The sequence below is a fragment of the Oncorhynchus masou genome, chromosome 6 (genome assembly GCF_036934945.1).
Source record: "Oncorhynchus masou masou isolate Uvic2021 chromosome 6, UVic_Omas_1.1, whole genome shotgun sequence".
Lineage (NCBI taxonomy): Eukaryota > Metazoa > Chordata > Actinopteri > Salmoniformes > Salmonidae > Oncorhynchus > Oncorhynchus masou.
In genome coordinates, this window is record NC_088217.1 from 67,284,917 (window position 1) to 67,299,713 (window position 14,797).

The 14,797-nt window shown below is 48.2% G+C and overlaps 1 protein-coding gene across 1 annotated transcript in view; it reads right to left on the reverse strand.

Moving 5' to 3' along the window:
- Positions 1-14,797, reverse strand: part of LOC135542474 (alpha-1,6-mannosylglycoprotein 6-beta-N-acetylglucosaminyltransferase A-like) — a 115,505-nt gene that overhangs the window by 22,408 nt on the left and 78,300 nt on the right. The window contains exon 11 of the mRNA XM_064969432.1: positions 4,886-5,019. Coding sequence (XP_064825504.1) covers positions 4,886-5,019 — 134 coding nt within the window. The remainder of the gene's footprint in view (positions 1-4,885; positions 5,020-14,797) is intronic.

Here is a 14,797-nt window from a genome sequence, read left to right on the forward strand (position 1 = left end):
GGTGGTGTTGTTTATGGCTATTAACCTGAGGGTTGCTGGTTCGCATCCCATGGCTGACCGGGACAATGTAAATGGAGTGAGCCAGCAGCCAAAGGCATCTATATCCCACGTGCTACCTACTGCCGTTGTGCACTTCAGGAGTAAGATATTTAACTGATAATGCCAGAGAAGCCGATGTTTGGAGGATATATTGGCACGAGTGTTGTTAGGCCCAAGATAAAGTCGAGGGCCTCCAATATATTCTAAACAAATTCATTAAAAATGAAAAGCTGTCTTGAGTCTATAATTATTCAACCCCTTTTTTATATCAAGCCTAAATAAGTTCAGGAGTAAACATTTGCTTAACAAGTCACATAATAAGTTACATGGACTCACTGTGTGCAATAATAGCGTTTAACATGATTTTTGAATGACGACCTCATCTCTGTACCCCACACATACAGATAATTGTAAGGTCCCTCAGTCGAGCTGTGGATTTCAAACACAGATTCAACCACAAAGACCAGGGAGGTTTTTACAATGCCTCACAAAGGGCACCTGTTGGTAGATGGGTAGAAATTTTAAAAAGCTGACATTGAATATCCCTTTCAGCATGGTGAAGTTATTAATCACACTTTGGATGGTGTATCAATATACCCAGTCACTACAAAGATACAGGTGATACTCAGTTGTCGGAGAGGAAGGAAACCGCTCTGGGATTTCACAACGAGGCCAATGGTTTAATGGCTGTGGTAGGAGAAAACTGGATCAACAACATTGTAGTTACACAATACTAACCAAACTGAGTGAAAAAAAGGTAGCCTGTACAGAATACAAATATTTCAAAACATGGATTGTTGCCTGTTGGCAACAAGGCACTAAAGTAATACTGCAAAGAATGTGGCAAAGCAATTCACTTTTTGTCCTGAATAAAAAGTGTTATGTTTGGTGCAAATCCAATACAACACATTACTCAGTACCACTCTCTATATTTTCAAGCATAGTGGTGGCTGCATCATGTTAGGGGCATGCTTGTAATTGTTAAGGACTGGGTGGGGAGTTTTTCAGGATAAAAAAAAGAAACAGAATGGACCTAAGCATAGGCAAAATCCTAAAGGAAAACTTGGATCTGTCTGCTTTCCAGCAGACACTGGGAGATGAATTCATCTTTCAGCAGGACCATTTCATTTCGTTTGACCTATTGACATTTCTTTGTATATATATTCATAATAATTATCAAAGAAAAAAAATTATAAGAGAAAGGGGAGATGATTTTTTTTTTTTTTTTACAGTAGAGACCAAGTTGGGCTAATGAGACAGTGGTTGGGCTAATGCCTGGTTGGGCTAACGAGACAGTGGTTGGGCTAATGAGACAGTGGTTGGGCTAATGCCTGGTTGGGCTAATGAGACAGTGGATTGCGCAGTGAGATGGAACAGTAAATAAGCATTTCAACATCATAGCCTTAGCTGGTGTTAACTTATGGAATAAACACCTGCTGGAACGCAGTTTGAACCAATTAGGATTACGAGTAGAACCACCCACTGTATAATGTAGTACCCCACATCTCAAATGACACCTACGTTCATATGGAAAAGTAGGTCTGAAGGTTGATGTTAAGGAAATTGCTCCTTGATATCTCAAATGCAGGACCTTACCAGCCTATCATGACTTTGTATTAATTAACTTAAAAACAAAAACTATTGTGTAGCCTAAGTAATATATGATATTTTGAGATTTAATTCTTAGGCATCACATTTACTAGTTAGTACAAGAGCAGCGATACGCACTGAGGCACTCCAGACAGCAACAATAGTGGATTATTCTCATTAGAGTTTGCCGGTGAAATTATCTGAAAGTTGTGTTTGAGTATGTAGGCCACGCAGAGACGGCCGACAGATGCTTCCTCTCTGCTGTGTCTAATTACATTTAATGCCACTCATAAAGCCGATAAATCTCTCCTATATGGATACAGCAATTACCGTCCATTCTGTGCCCGTTATAAATCAGACCTCCCCACACAATTCTGCACCACAAACGGCACCCTATTCCCTACATAGCGCACTACTTTGGACCAGGGTGCCATTTGGGACGCAAGTGGCTCCATTCACACACCTGCAGAGAGGGGAAGAGAGAGGCTAGCGGTACACTTCTGCATACTGATAAGAGACGGGGAATATTCCCCGTAGTGAGGAGCATTACATGTGGAAATCTAATGTCCGTCAGAGACAAAGCAATTGGAGGCGATGACGTTTGTTTGGTCCCTGAATGTTGTTCAAAGTCGCAAAGGCACTTTGTACTAGATGTCCTGTGTAGTGAGACCTCTGACCTCTTATTTTTTTTGCACGCCCACCCCTCATCATGTTCAAGCCTTGTAGAGAGCAGTAAATGCCACAATTGCAAGATATGAGGGAGTTAAAAGGCTGTTTCCTGGTTTCCTTGATGAAAAGAAAGTAGCCGGCCAGGTCTCGTGACACCATCACAGCAGTACGTCACAAGGCAATGCAGACAGCCCCCGCAGATTCGGGGAGGGAAAGTGCGAGGGAGGCCTTTTCTCCTCACGTTCACTCATTACCAGACTCTGAAATGGCTATTTAATTAAAACGGAGGTAATGAACACGACGGGGTGTCTGGTTAGCTGCTAATGTTTTTCAAGGAGAAGTGACGGGAGTTCGGCACTCTGCCCTTTAAGATAGACTAAATGGCCCACTGTGCTGTGCCGCATGCGGGTTTGCGAGAGCGTGTGGCAAGCCGCACTGCATAGTTAATATAGGGCTGTTGTATTAGATAAATCAGTGTTGTGTGTGGATTCTGGTTCTGCAAGACATGGTCATTTCTTTGTGTGGTCACAGACCTGAGTTCAAATAGCATTGGCACCAATCAAATAGTCCCAAAAGTGAAAACCCTGCACATCAAATCAAATGTATTTATATAGCCCTTCTTACATCAGCTGATATCTCAAAGTGCTGTACAGAAACCCAGCCTAAAACCCCAAACAGCAAGCAATGCAGGTGTAGGAGCATGGTGGCTAGGAAAAACTCCCTAGAAAGGCCAGAACCTAGGAAGACACCTAGAGAGGAACCAGGCTATGAGGGGTGGCCAGTCCTCTTCTGGCTGTGCTGGGTGGAGATTATAACAGAACATGGCCAAGATGTTCAAATGTTCAGCATGGTCAAATAATAATAATCACAGTAGTCGTCGAGGGTGCAGCAAGTCAGCAACTCAGGAGTAAATGTCAGTTGGCTTTTCATAGCCGATCATTAAGAGTATCTCCACCGCTCCTGCTGTCTCTAGAGAGTTGGAAACAGCAGGTCTGGGACAGGTAGCACGTCCGGTGAACAGGTCAGGGTTCCATAGCCGCAGGCAGAACAGTTGAAACTGGTGCAGCAGCACGGCCAGCACGGCCACCCTGGTGTACCACATCTGGTACACCAGGCTCAATCTAATACGCCTCAGAGAAAATAAATACTATTTGAACCCAGGTCTATATCCCCAGGAATATGGCCTCCATCCCTTAACCTGGATGACCAGGTTGGGTTGTGGGGTGGCATGACTGGCATCTCGCCATCTGCCGACTTTGTGCCAGCTGATTGTGATAAAAAAAGCCGGGCGTTGTTCGCCACAGATCTGAGATTACCTCTGTTCTTTTGTTTGCAGAATCCGCTTCCACCCGAGTTACTCTGGCAGCATCCAAAATGGCACCCTATTCCCTTTATAGTGCACTACTTTTGGCCAGGGCCCATTTGGGATGCACTCCCTGTGTGTTAAGACCTCCGAAAGATGGCTGGCTTACAACCGGCTTCTTTACCAAGTTTGTCATCATCGCAGCCCTTGTCAAGTCTCACCAAGACATACAGACTAGGCAGTAATCCGAGACTGTGTAATGTGCCAACGAGCGAATCGCACACAAAATGCTTGTGGCTGGTGTAGTTACAATCTCTAAACCCTTTTTTGTTTTATATCTCAGATGAAATAATCCCTGCGTCAATGCCTCTGCCCAACAGAGTCTGAGTAGGAATATATTCTAACTAATCAGAGTAGAGCTGAATTCTCCTATTTATCAACATAATAATCAGAAACTCGGGAATATGGTTTATAAAAAAGGAACACTACTTTCTAGTCTCCATGAAATCTCCCAAAAACTCTCAAAGTGTTCCAGTGACTTCCTTTCAAGAGTTAGAGAACTGGGTTACAATAGATTCCATACGCCGGTTCCCAAGAATATATGGCATAGTGTGTCTGGTGCTTTCATCTTGAAAGGCATTCTGTGCAGATCAAGGCTCAGTGAACACTGTCACTTCAGTCACTACAGTCTCCTTAAAAGCGTCCACAGCGTTGTCCATTTCCCTGTGATCAAGGGACGGGACTGTGAAGCCAATGGGACCAGCTTCCTATTGAACTCAACTGAGTTGCACTTCCTTCTCATTTGGGCTCTATTCTAGTAGTGTTGATGTCTGGGAACTAGATCACGTGTCATTTTTTTGTTCTAAACAAGAAGAGTCACCAGTTGATGACATGGTATTGTCACAATACAACTGTCACTACTCTACCATATTCAACTTCACCCTCAATGCCGATGTAGACAAAAGTCTATTTCTGTCCACGACAAAACGTTACCACTGCTCCCAAATAACTAAGAGCTGAGCAGAGTTTGTACACAATGTAAATAACATTGGAATAAATGCTATGGAGCAAACACTTTTCCCCCCAAAGCGGCTTACAATACAGTGAGTGCATACATACATTCTAAGTGTGAGGGTGATCAGATTTCAACATCAGACAACACCAAGACACATTAGGCACCCCCAAGAGTCAACGTTTCATTTGAACACTGTTCCCTGCCGGAGTTCAACGCAGAACCATGGCCATGCCCAGCCACACGGTATACACGAGCTAAAGCATCGTTACCTTCCAGAAGTTGTCCACCTTGCCGTAGACCAGCGACTGGTTCTGCCGCTTGACTTCATCAATGTGGCGGATGTCGCTGGCGTTCAGGTGCTGCTCCACCACAAAGCCCAGGAAGCTGTTGTCTGGCGTGTGGGCTGCAGGGGAAATACACCACACAATACAACTGTCATTATACGGCTCAACTGGAATCACTATGATTATTGTACTGAAGCTAGTTAGTTCACATTCATTCACTTACATACAGAAAAAGGAAAACAAGCTACAAACACAAGCTGTCATTGTACAGTTAATGGGGAACACAACAATGATTATAGATGGGTAAAGTTAGTTCATTAAAAGAGCAATTCAATTGCCAGCACTTTATCGCTATGAGATCTGCATAGGGCAACAACTATTTATCTCTACATTAGTTGACCGATTCATGCATATGCTGTACAGAAATACATAGCATGACAATAGGCCCTAATGATTAGGCCTTAATGATTAGGCTATTTGTTTTGTTAGCTCTCCTTATCTGTATCTACATCTGTCCCATCATAAAACAATACAATTATGTAAGGGGGATCTCCAGAATAAAAGAGAAGAAAATGTTAATGTGAAGTGATGACTTAACGTTCTATGATTAGCTCAGAAATGGGCAACGGCACACACTTGGGAGAGTTTCGCCTCGGCACACTCTCTGTTTGGAAATGGAAACTCACATTTGGAGATGAGGATTTCCCCCCCTTTTCTGACGAGGGGTGAATGACGGAGATTAGAAAATTAAGACAATGTAAGATTTGGATAGTCCACATTATACAAATGGGGACATCCGTGACCCCCCCCCCTGAGCCCTGTATGCTGGTCCTATGGGTCCTGGTCAAAAGTAGTGCACTATATAGGGGATAGGGTGCTATTTGGGACACAAACAACATCTCATCCAGACTCTCTGGGCTTTGCTTGATGGACTTGGCCCCTCTGAAGTGTATCCCTCTTCCAGACTTACACAACATTCTCCGCTTCTGGAAAGTGGAGGGGAGGGTTTTAGGCATCCTGTTCCTTCTCCACCGGGCCTGTTAAGTTGTTGCTTGAAGCCGTTTGTGGAAGCAATTTAATATACGCTGCTCGAGGGAGCTCACTGCTATTTTAGAGCTATTGCAGAGCGCCAGTAAATCGTGTGGAGAGACGACGTGTTGGGAGATAAATTCATGGCCCGCCACGCGGCGTGGTGATAATGGAGGCTGGCCTCCTTCCGAGCAGACAGAGGAGGAGGAAAAGTGGGTGAGAGAGATGGAGCTGCCGTCAGCCTCTATGACCCAGGCGGGAAAGGGATGTGTTAGGACAACAGGCAGTTCAATCTTTCAACGCAGCACAGGGCTTTCCTCAAGAGGAGCGGGGATGGGATGTGTTAGGACAACAGGCAGTTCAATCTTTCCACGCAGCACAGGGCTTTCCTCAAGAGGAGCGGGGATGGGATGTGTTAGGACAACAGGCAGTTCAATCTTTCCACGCAGCACAGGGCTTTCCTCAAGAGGAGCGGGGATGGGATGTGTTAGGACAACAGGCAGTTCAATCTTTCCACGCAGCACAGGGCTTTCCTCAAGAGGAGCGGGGATGGGATGTGCACTGCATGCTAAAAACAAGAATAATTGTACAAATAATTGTTCCTAATAATAATAGTGCTGGGGAGAAGGAGAGGGAGAAGGGGGGCCTCTGCCATCACTCAGTGTAAGTGGGCGTGACAGTCTGCAGAAAAGGTACGCGGGCCCAGCTGGACTATGCCAAGATGCCAGGCCAGTCGACTTCAAATCAGCCGGCCAAAACAAGACACACACCCGGGCACGACTCGGCACTTCGTAGCAGGCAGGCAATCCATACATAATGTAATTTGGGTAATTTTGTGGAAGTCATTAAAAGCAATTGGAAAACGTCTCGCACTTAGTCTGACTGGATAAGGTCAGAAACGCAGCAGAAACTCTGCTCTGGTTCCGTTGGCATGCATTGAAATGCGTGGCTTTCTTTTGCAAAATAACTATGAATTAACAGACTTATTTTCAAATCATTTGATGACCCCCGGATTCTATGGGATGCCACCAAAGTTTTATAAAAAATAAAAAACTGTGGGGGGGGGGGGGGGGGGGGGGGTTCTACTAAACTATATGGAATTGTTTTAAGAAGGTCATACCAAGGATAATTCTTCTATTTTATTTGGAATTTTAAGACTCCTTGAAGTATAAAAGAAAACATTGGAATTTGGCTTTACTGCCATTTACCCATACAAACGCATTGAATAACAGATTCACTAAATGGAACCACAGTTAGTCCCCACCAAAAATCGAAAGGAAGTTTGTTCAGAAGTGTCTGTCCTATATCTGAGAGAGATAAGAAATACTTATACTTAATACTTACGGAACATAAAACGCAACATGCACCAATTTCAACAACTTCACTGATTGACAGTTCATATAAGGAAATCAGTCAATTGAAAAAATAATTAGGCCCTAACCTATGGATTTTACATGACTGGGAATACAGACTTGGTCACAGATACCTTAAAAAAAAAATTAAAAGGAGATGTAGATCAGCAAACCAGTGAGTATCTGGTGTGACCACCATTTGCCTCATGCATCTCGTTCGCATAGAGTTGATCAAGCTGTTGATTGTGGCCTGTGGAATGTTGTCCCACTCCTCTTCAAATGGTTGTGCGAAGTTACTGGATATTGGTGGAAAACGAAACACGCTGTCGTACACATCGATCCTGAGCATCCCAAACATGCTCAATGGGTGACATGTCTGTTGAGACCATGGAAGAACAGACATTTTCTGTTTCCAGGAATTGTGTACAGATCCTTGTGACATGGGGCCGTGCATTATCATGTCGAAACATGAGGCAGATGAATGGCACGACAATGGGCCTCAGGATCTCGTCACGGTATCTCAGTGCATTCAAATTGCCATAGATGAAATGCAATTGTGTTTGCTGTCCGTAACTTATGCCTGCCCATACCATAACCCCACCGCCCCCATGGGGCACTCTGTTCACAACGTTGACATCAGCAAACCACTCGCCCGCACAACGCCATACACACCGTCTGCCATCTGCCCGGTACAGTTGAAACCAGGATTCATCCAGTGTGCCCGCGGCATCGAAGGTGAGCATCTGCACACTGAATTTGGTTACGATCTCTCACTCTCTGCATGACATTCACATGCTGGCCAATCACAAGTGTCCCAGCTTCTAGTGCAGTTAGATGCTGGTGAGGAGAGAAAGGGCTTTACCAAAGATAGTACAGTATGAGGTCTACAAATTCTGCGGCTTTACCTCAGTGCGCAGTGGAAACACGAGTGCTGCTTGTGCTAACGAGAATGCTGTTTTGGTGCCAAAGGGCGCATTTTCAGTGGGATGGGAGTATTCTGGCTACAGGCAAACCGATGTCAACCACATGCAAGTGTTGTGCAAAAAGTGCCTCTTGTTGTCGCGACAAACGTATTCAATCATTTGAAGAACAACCATCCCCTACTTTACGACGATTATATGGTAAATGATGCACCCGGCATCAGCAAAGTCCCGCAGCCACCTACCTTAAAACAGGCATTGATTGCTGATGGGTTTTCTAGTGTAACGCCCTACGAAAAAACATCCGGCAGACACATATCAAAATCACAGAGGGCCGTCAGCTAGCCAAATAAATGGTTCCTATTTACACAGTCGACAAAGGCAGCAAAGACAAAAGAAGCTGGATAGGAGATACACCCCTAAGTCGCCATCACAACACTGTATAACAAAATGAAGGGAGAAGTTGAAACATGTCGCGCTGAATGACTGGACCCGACTCCAATGTTTTGGACACAGGCTGCACCTTGCAATCGGTAGGCTGTGTGTTACGTAAGGGATAATCAACGAGGCGATATACAATTTATGGAGAATAACGAACGACTTAGAAGGTGTGTTCCACTCTGCTAGTGCGTCGTGGAACTAACCTTCCACAGAGTTACATTATTTTCCAGAGAACGCACAGAGCCCCAAGTTAATTATTCCTTTTATGCCATGGCTATAATTTAACACATATGCCAGTAGAAATGTCTTAATTTGCTGGTAGAAATGTGTTCAACATCCACTTCCACAGAGTTACATTATTTTCCAGAGAACGCACAGAGCCCCAAGTTAATTATTCCTTTTATGCCATGGCTATAATTTAACACATATGCCAGTAGAAATGTCTTCATTTGCTGGTAGAAATGTGTTCAACATCCACTGAAGTAGCTAGGTAGTTTACTATATACTGTGCATTCGGGAAAGTATTCAGACCCCTTGACATTTTACAGCCTTATTCTAAAACGGATTAAAATGACTTTTTTTCCCCTCTCATCAATCTACACACAATACCCCATAATGACAACGCAAAATTAAAAAAAAAAAAAAAAAGTTTGTAAATGTATTAAAATCATATTTTAAGGCTTTTTGATTTATAATTTCAAATTATACAAATTATTGAACCTACTCCATTTGCAGCCTGTGGCTGCCTGAATAAATAATGAACTTAGGTTATTTAAGAACTCATAATGGTAAAATAGGAAATCATAAGGTTATTGATTAATGAATGAACAAGTGCTGGCTTATAGCACACCATATTTTTATGATCATGCTATAAATGTACGTTTGTTAACATCTCGGTATAATAATCCTATCGATTGCCTCCCGGGTGGCGCAGTGGATAAGGGCGCTGTACTGCAGCGCCAGCTGTGCCACCAGAGACTCTGGGTTCGCGCCCAGGCTCTGTCGCAACCGGGAGGGAGGTCCGTAGGGCGACGCACAATTGGCCCAGTGTCGTTAGGGAGGGCTTGGCCGGTAGGAATATCCTTGACTCATCGCGCACCAGCGACTCCTGTGGCGGGCCGGGTGCAGTGCATACCAACCAAGGTTGCCAGGTGCATGGTGTTTCCTCCGACACATTGGTGTGGCTGGCTTCCGGGTTGGATGCACACTGTGTTAAGAAGCAGTGCGGCTTGGTTGGGTTGTGTATCGGAGGACGGATGACTTTCAACCTTAGTCTCTCCCGAGCCCGTACGGGAGTTGTAGTGACGAGACAAGATAGTAGCTACTAAACATTTGGATACCACGAAATTGGGGAGAAAAAGGGGTAAAAAAAAATGTAATTAACATATGTAGCCTATAACAATGTTGGAAAAGATTTGTTTCACTTGGTTATGTATTCCGTTAGTACAGTATGTATTCATTCATATGACCTCATTTTAAGAATTGATGTTCTCTACCCTGACGCTTGTTTTGACCATGTCTGATGGAAGTTTTCAGCCAAGTGTTTCAAAATCGCAAATAATTTATCTCAATTGCATTATCTGGCCCAAAATAGCTAAATGAGGTATCTTGACCAAATTGTGCAGAACCTACAAAGCGGGTTTGACCAGATATCACCAGATATCCTCCATCGACTATTTACATTGGGTTGGGTTTTGGGTTTTCCTTGGGTTGTATTATCCACAGGCGGTAAAGTGACACCTTAATTGGGGAGGACGGGCTCACAGTAATGGCTGGGACAGAATTAATGGAATGGCATCGAACACAGTTTCCATGTGTTTGATGCCGTACTCCGTTCCAGCCATTATTATGAGCAGTCCTCCCCTCAGCAGCCTCCTGTGCTTGGAACATATGGAAATTGGCTCCAATTCATTAATATGATTAAAATACTACATGCCAATCCCCCAGCCATAGTTAAAAGAGATGATCATAGATAAATTCAGCTTCATGTTAACCGTAACCAAATCAGCCCTACTACCTTAAGACCCCGATGGAGGACTCCACCTCTACTTATGGAATCTCAATTGTTTCATATTTTAAACATCTGGGAAGAAATATACTGTATTTCCTTCCTTCGGTAAAACCTTTGCCAGAAACTTGAACAGCTCAAATCAAAATCATCCTCAGTAGATGGAATAATATACAGTGCCTTGCGAAAGTATTCAGCCCCCTTGAACTTTGCGACCTTTTGCCACATTTCAGGCTTCAAACATAAAGATATATAGCAAAATCTACAATGGAATGTTTCAAAAATAAACATATCCAGGTGTTAGAATGGCCAAGTCAAAGTCCAGACCTGAATCCAATTGAGAATCTGTGGAAAGAACTGAAAACTGCTGTTCACAAATGCTCTCCATCCAACCTCACTGAGCTCGAGATGTTTTGCAAGGAGGAATGGGAAAAAATTTCAGTCTCTCGATGTGCAAAACTGATAGAGACATACCCCAAGCGACTTACAGCTGTAATCGCAGCAAAAGGTGGCGCAACAAAGTATTAACTTAAGGGGGCTGAATCATTTTGCACGCCCAATTTTTCAGTTTCTGATTTGTTAAAAAAGTTTGAAATATTCAATAAATGTCGTTCCACTTCATGATTGTGTCCCACTTGTTGTTGATTCTTCACAAAAAAATAAAGTTTTATATCTTTATGTTTGAAGCCTGAAATGTGGCAAAAGGTCGCAAATTTCAAGGGGGGCGAATACTTTCGCAAGGCACTGTACCAGTTGTTTTAACTGGCAGAATGTCGAATTGTCAAAATGAATATATTGCCACGGCTGATTTTCTGGAGTTCAATGCTTCCCGTGGCTCCCCTTCTGGCAGGTGGGAAACATGGCTTCCGGGTGGGGATGGAGGATACAGGTTGGTAGATGGGGACTGAGGGTGGAAATGGGTTGGGGTTATCTTGGTAGGCATTTCTGTGATTGTTTTTCAGAGGGGCGGTTACAGGTACAAAAACAGAGACAAACTCAAATTTAAAAAAAGTTGGTCACAAAAACAAAAGGGCAGGCAGCAGGGAGAGAGAGCAACCAAGTGTTGTTTACTGGAGAACATAGCACAATTAAAACTTTGTTTGAAAAGTGACTGCCAATTCTATGAACATAAATAATGCATAGCAGCAAAGGGGGGGACCAACTCTGGTAGAAATGTGTTCCTTAATGCCCATGATTTTGGAATGAGATGTTCGACGAGCAGGTGTCCACATGATTTTGGTAATGTAGTATATCGATCCAGTATTCCTGCACATTGTAAACATGATACTGGAACTGACCCTGTATATAGTATGTCAACTTCCTTTACCGTGCTCTTCTTATTTCTATATCTTGTGTATTTTTCTTCTACCTTGTTATTTTTAGTATCACATTGTTATTGATTATCTCAAGAAAGGCATTTCACTGGAACTTGAAAGACTTTGTGGGCTGGAAATGAATCTTAAGCACATTCTTCTGATTATGAGCTGTCACTCCCCACTGGTTGCCTCAACACCTTGCATAAGGGACAGAAATAAAATTGGAGAACAAAAACCTGCTTAATGAACAACCCTCACTAACTACCATAGGGTTATCGTACACACACACACGGCCCCACCACATGCACGCTCTCAGGAAGCCAGCTTGTTGTCCATTTATTAGCGTTGTCCGGGAGGGTTGGAGAGGGAACGGAATGCACAAGGTTCAGTTAAGACATCACCAGGGCTTATGTGTATCGAGAGAGACAGAGCGAGAGAGAAAGAAAAAGAAAGCGCGAGACAGAGACAGAGAGAGCGAGACCCCCTGACTCAGCACTTTGTATCCCTGTGAGTAGTAAATGCAAACATCCAAGCAGGCCCAGCCCAGAGCAGCACTGGCACAAAGGAACAGACTGAACCTGTTGTTCTTAATTAGAGAGCAGCACTCACATTTTTTGGCAGGTGTCTTCTCTCTCTCTGTATCTCTATCACTACATCTTTCACGCCGTCTTTTATTCTCTCACTCTCCGTCTCCCCCTCACTCTCCGTCACTCGCTCTCCGTCTCTCCGTCACTCGCTCTCCGTCTCTCCGTCACTCCCTCTCCGTCTCGCCCTCACTCGCTCTCCGCCTCGCCCTCACTCACTCGCTCTCCGCCTCGCCCTCACTCACTCACTCGCCCTCACTCACTCGCTTCTCCGCCTCGCCCTCACTCACTCGCTTCTCCGCCTCGCCCTCACTCGCTTCTCCGCCTCGCCCTCACTCGCCTTCCGCCTCGCCCTCACTCGCTCGCTCTCCGCCTCGCCCTCACTCGCTCGCTCTCCGCCTCGCCCTCACTCGCTCGCTCTCCGCCTCGCCCTCACTCGCTCGCTCTCCGCCTCGCCCTCCCTCGCTCGCTCTCCGCCTCGCCCTCCCTCGCTCTCCGCCTCGCCCTCCCTCGCTCGCTCTCCGCCTCGCCCTCCCTCGCTCGCTCTCCGCCTCGCCCTCCCTCGCTCGCTCTCCGCCTCGCTCGCCCTCGCTCGCTCTCCGCCTCGCCCGCCCTCGCTCGCTCTCCGCCTCGCCCTCGCTCGCCCTCGCTCTCCGCCTCGCCCTCGCTCTCCGCCTCGCTCGCTCTCCGCCTCGCTCGCCCTCGCTCGCTCTCCGCCTCGCCCTCGCTCTCCGCCTCGCCCTCGCTCTCCGCCTCGCCCTCGCTCGCTCGCTCTCCGCCTCGCCCTCGCTCTCCGCCTCGCCCTCGCTCGCTCTCCGCCTCGCTCTCCGCCTCGCCCTCGCTCGCTCTCTGCCTCGCTCGCTCGCTCTCCGCCTCGCCCTCGCTCGCTCTCCGCCTCGCCCTCGCTCGGCCTCGCCCTCGCTCGCTCTCCGCCTCGCCCTCGCTCGCCCTCGCTCTCCGCCTCGCCCTCGCTCTCCGCCTCGCCCTCGCTCGCTCTCCGCCTCGCCCTCGCTCGCTCTCCGCCTCGCCCTCGCTCGCCCTCCGCCTCGCTCGCTCGCTCTCCGCCTCGCCCTCCGCCTCGCTCGCCCTCGCTCGCTCTCCGCCTCGCTCGCTCTCCGCCTCGCCCTCGCTCGCTCTCCGCCTCGCCCGCCCTCGCTCGCTCTCCGCCTCGCCCGCCCTCGCTCGCTCTCCGCCTCGCCCGCCCTCGCTCGCTCTCCGCCTCGCCCTCACTCGCTCGCTCTCCGCCTCGCCCTCACTCGCTCGCTCTCCGCCTCGCCCTCACTCGCTCGCTCTCCGCCCTCGCTCGCTCGCTCTCCGCCCTCGCTCGCTCGCTCTCCGCCCTCGCTCGCTCGCTCTCCGCCCTCGCTCTCCGCCTCGCCCGACCTCGCTCGCTCTCCGCCTCGCCCGCCCTCGCTCGCTCTCCGCCTCGCCCGCCCTCGCTCGCTCTCCGCCTCGCCCGCCCTCGCTCGCTCTCCGCCTCGCCCGCCCTCGCTCTCCGCCTCGCCCGCCCTCGCTCGCTCTCCGCCTCGCCCGCCCTCGCTCGCTCTCCGCCTCGCCCGCCCTCGCTCGCTCTCCGCCTCGCCCTCACTCGCTCGCTCTCCGCCTCGCCCTCACTCGCTCGCTCTCCGCCTCGCCCTCACTCGCTCGCTCTCCGCCTCGCCCTCACTCGCTCGCTCTCCGCCTCGCCCTCACTCGCTCGCTCTCCGCCTCGCCCTCACTCGCTCGCTCTCCGCCTCGCCCTCACTCGCTCGCTCTCCGCCTCGCCCTCACTCGCTCTCTCCGCCTCACTCACTCGCTCTCCGCCTCGCCCTCACTCGCTCGCTCTCCGCCTCGCCCTCACTCGCTCGCTCTCCGCCTCGCCCTCACTCGCTCGCTCTCCGCCTCACTCGCTCGCTCTCCGCCTCGCCTCACTCGCTCGCTCTCCGCCTCGCCCTCACTCGCTCGCTCTCCGCCTCGCCCTCACTCGCTCTCGCTCGCTCTCCGCCTCGCCCCCTCACTCGCTCGCTCTCCGCCTCGCCCTCACTCGCTCGCTCTCCGCCTCGCCCTCACTCGCTCGCTCTCCGCCTCGCCCTCACTCGCTCGCTCTCCGCCTCGCCCTCACTCGCTCGCTCTCCGCCTCGCCCTCACTCGCTCGCTCTCCGCCTCGCCCTCACTCGCTCGCTCTCCGCCTCGCCCTCACTCGCTCGCTCTCCGCCTCGCCCTCACTCGCTCGCTCTCCGCCTCGCCCTCACTCGCTCTCCGCCTCGC